The sequence below is a fragment of the Helobdella robusta genome (genome assembly GCF_000326865.2).
Source record: "Helobdella robusta unplaced genomic scaffold HELROscaffold_48, whole genome shotgun sequence".
Lineage (NCBI taxonomy): Eukaryota > Metazoa > Annelida > Clitellata > Rhynchobdellida > Glossiphoniidae > Helobdella > Helobdella robusta.
The window spans coordinates 319,215-323,588 of record NW_008705215.1 but is presented as its reverse complement, the minus strand read 5'-3'; the positions used below and the strand labels follow the sequence as shown (position 1 = coordinate 323,588).

Sequence of the window (4,374 nt, the reverse complement as noted above, 5' to 3'; positions counted from 1 at the left end):
TTTAACAAATCAATATTAAAACTAGAATAATTAATTGATACAATAGAAGGTTTAGGTAAATTAAGACAAGGAATGACAAACGACGAAAAAATAGGAAAATGGTCAGAAAGAGATGATATAATGACACCAGACCTATGCCCGGTGATATTATTAGTGAAGATATTGTCAAGTAATGATTTATTAGTAGATGAGACACGTGTAGCAAGAGATATAAGTGAAAAAAAACCGAACGAATTTAACAAGTTTATAAATTGAGTTGGAATGTGTCTATAATCGTCATCAAATAAATTAATATTAAAATCACCAATGATATATATATATTTGTAAACACATTAAAGTTAACTGATAGAAGTAGGGTTGATAAATCGTTTAAAAACAAATTTACATCAGAGCTAGGAGGACGATACAAAATAATAACCAAATAATTTATATTGACATTTACAAATATTTCAACCATCATACATTCAAACGTTGATCTATGGAATGAACAATTATCACATACCGCATACTTTAAACCAACTCTGACAAATAAGCCCACACCCCCACCGACGGTACCAGTACGATTCTTACAAACGAAATTAAAGTTAGGCAAATTGACAAGATTAAAATTAGTTTCATTCAGCCACGTTACGCTAACAGCTATCAGATCAAATTTATCACCACACTCATCAATTAAAATATTAAATTCAGTGAATTTATTTAATAAACTTCTACAATTAACATGCATAATACAAAAATTATGAACGCCAATGAAAGAGTTAACATTCTCCGGCATCATTTGAGAACAAATATTTGAATATTCATTAAGGACGTTGTGATCAGGATCAACATCTTCGAGCAGACCATGAGATGAAGAGTTATCCACAATGTTGAGGTTGAGGTTATTGTTTGTTGTCGCCATAGTTAACGTTTGGTGATTTCATCTCGATGACAGGATTCGTGTTGATGTCGCCAAAGTTGGTGTCTGATGATTTTTGGGCATTACTGAGAGTCACGTTGAATGATTTTTTAGCAATCTTATCTTCAGCAGTTCTTGGAATGTTTGTCGCTGAATAGTCCCACTCACGAAGGAAAGCGTATTTGGGCCAAATGTCAGGACTTGTCAGTTTTGATGATTCGTCGACCGGCAGGATGATTTTGAATGCCGTGGATTCTAAAAGGTTGTTTTGTGCGACGCCAATAACTTCAGGGTTACGTTTACGTAGAACTGGGTAACAGTGAATGAAGTCAATGTTTTTGGAACGGAGATGATTTTCGATTGTTTCTTTATTACATGGGCCAACGTTGCCCACGTAAAATGTTCTCTTCTTAACAATAATTTTAGAGGCTTTTAAGGCACAATTAGTGCCCGTGCCATACATTTTTAACGGTTTCTTAGATATAATATTGCTGTTAGAAGCTTGGTGAACTTGAGGAGAAACGTGTAACTTTCTTTTTTTCTTGGCTTTTTCGACAGGTTGAAATCCTTCGTCATCGTCGGATTCACTCACAGGGTTATTACTATATAATATTTTATTATTATTAATAAGATTAGAAGTTGAATTACTACATCTATCAGCCCACGAATTAGTATTAAGATTTTTACTTGCTGTTTTGATTTCAGATAGCTTTGTTGTTGAAGTGGTTGTTGTAAACGCTTTACTTTTATGATGTTGAGTAGTCATATGGTTAGAAACAATATCGCGTATATTATTTAGCAAGCAGGTGTTATTAGTGTTATTCATTCATGTTATTATGGAAAATTATTTTTAAATAGTGCAGTTTCTACTGATTTTATATTTAATTTCACAGAACAGAAAATAGATCGTCCTGACTCGAACCACCATTATTCACCATAGCTTGTTGTATATTCATGGAAGCATTCTCAACTAATGCTGAAACTCAATTCAACCAACAGAATATTGCTTTATTTGAACAACGATTAGTTTGATATTTAAAATAACAAAAATAGCTGCTGGTAATAAGTGATTTGTTCTTTTATTTAACAAACCAAATCAATTCAATGTATTTCGGTGAGTTGATAAAAACCGAACAAACGTGAATGCGTTTCAATATTTTTTTCAGTTATAAATTACAAGTTCAAACTTTAAACAGATTATTATCCAATTTCAATATCACCCATCTTTCATGTCTTCAAGAAACAGACTATACTTCCAATCATCTTTCAATCAAACGACTGCTACTTAATCAGTTATCGTTCCGCCCAACAAATTAATCTACATCCACCGTCACCTCTTACCTCTACAATCATTCATTCATACCACATATGTAATTCTTTAATTACATTCTTATTGGAATTGAGCTATAACAGTGAATGAAGCTTGATGAAAGCTTAAAGCATTTTCCATTACATTTTGGTATCGGAATTGAACTATAGCAGCAAAACAGAATGCTAGTTTTTCATAAATTTTGATAAATTAAATTATAGTGGTCTTTTTAGAATAAGCCACATTGTATAAATAATTGAACCATAGCACTTGAACGTAATCTTGTGTGTGATTAAAAAATAAATTTTCAATTATTTGAATTGCAATAGAGTTTTTTAATTAAATTTTATTTTCAAAATTGAACAATAGCATTCAAACTTAGCTTTAAGCTGTAATCAATGGCGGTTGTGTGCGATCAACCAAAAGTAATAAGCATATTCCAATTGTTATGTGAGAATGTTTTAAATAACAAATTTTTAAAAATGCTTAAAAAAAATTCTCAAATTTCTTAAAAATGTCTAAACTGAATTGATAAGCGTACACAAATGCTCGCTTCCCTTACACATGCTAAACTCTAAAACATGGGTATTTTTTATGATCGCTTGAATGCTGCAAACTTTGTGAACTGTCTGCAATTTGTATACGAATCAAAATTACATGATCAACTTAATAAATAAAATCATGCTTGTGATAGAAATGAACAACTTGCGCCCAGACCAAAGTTAAAATAAATTTAAATATTTCTTTTAGAAACATTTTCAATTCATTTGTTTGGAAAGGTTTGCTTGAATGATTTATGACATCAAAGCATTTATTCTTGAATTATTTCAAAATTACTTAACATATTTGTAAAAAAACAAACGTACAAATGTATGCAAATTTTCATTTCATAATGAATGAATTAAATAAGAATTCATTATCCATAAATTGTCATTGGATGTCACAACGAATCTCACAACACCAATTTAGTTGTTGCCTGGCCTGCAAAAATAAGTAAAAAATTTCATGCTTTATATATTTTAATAATACAATTAAGTCTTATATTAAATGTATATTCAATTGTTAATGAAAAATTTTATAGTGTAATTAAATATTCCGCATGTTGAAATTATTATTGGTTCATTTTTTATAAGAAAAATATTTTGGAAAAATTGTATAAAAAAATTTTTTTTTTCAACAAAAATAAAAAAAAGTTATTACATTATTCCACTTCTCAGTTGCAAATTTATAAAAAAAATAATGATTATCATAGAAAGCGATAAAGCTTACACATGCGATAGATCAATGCAAGAGGCACATTGACAGATTTCACAGCCATCAGCATCGCGTTGGAAACCACCGGGACATATGAAGTTTTCGTGACAGTTTGCTGGCTTGCATACTAAAAATTAAATTAAAATTTATTGATGTTTTTGGTAAAAGTTGTTTCTAAAGTTTAACAATAACTCGAAATCAAGCACTACCGCACGATCCAGATGATTCATCGCAAGACTGGTTTTCACCGCATGGCTAGAGGTAAAAAATAAATCAATTGAATTACAACAATATATAATGTTACAAACATAATTTTACTGAAAAAATAATCTTTAATTAGGTCAAAAATAAACAAAATTGAAATTCGAAATAAAATCAAAATCTCAAAAAAGTCAACAAACCGGGCATTCGAAACCTGGGATAAATATTTATAAATCAAATCTTTTAATGATTGAGCGTTCAAATATTTTATTGATTGAATGTTTCATTAATTAAAATATTTTCTCGGTTAAATGTTTCATTGAAATATAAAACATGAAAAGGAGCACTATGCTTATGTTAATGAAACTAACCAAATGCTAACACGACGCAGGAAATAAGAAGGAAAAGACACACGATCTTGTTCATATTGCTGGCTCTCTTTAAATTTTCAAATGTTCACCAATAATTCAACTTAATTTTGATATCCTGAATTTATAAATTTACAACAAAGCTTATTCTTTTATAGACTTCTCTTTAGTTAATTTTATGTTCACAAATAAAACCCTTAAGTAAAAGTGTGAAATAAGAATAATAATTTGTTAGAATTTGCATGAATTCTAATAATGTTAGTAATGTGGCTATCTGAGTATGACAGTTGAACATTGGATGATTGGAACTTTTTCATGTGTCAACCCATGTATCGTACATTTCA

At 29.8% G+C, this 4,374-nt stretch overlaps 1 protein-coding gene across 1 annotated transcript; it reads right to left on the bottom strand.

The window, feature by feature from the left end:
- Window positions 1-881: 881 nt before the first annotated feature.
- Window positions 882-1,664, bottom strand: HELRODRAFT_178445 (hypothetical protein; the record flags this gene model as incomplete). Its single annotated transcript, XM_009026550.1, has 1 exon — window positions 882-1,664. One exon carries the CDS (start codon window positions 1,662-1,664, stop codon window positions 882-884), a length of 783 nt encoding a protein of 260 aa, XP_009024798.1.
- Window positions 1,665-4,374: the final 2,710 nt, after the last annotated feature.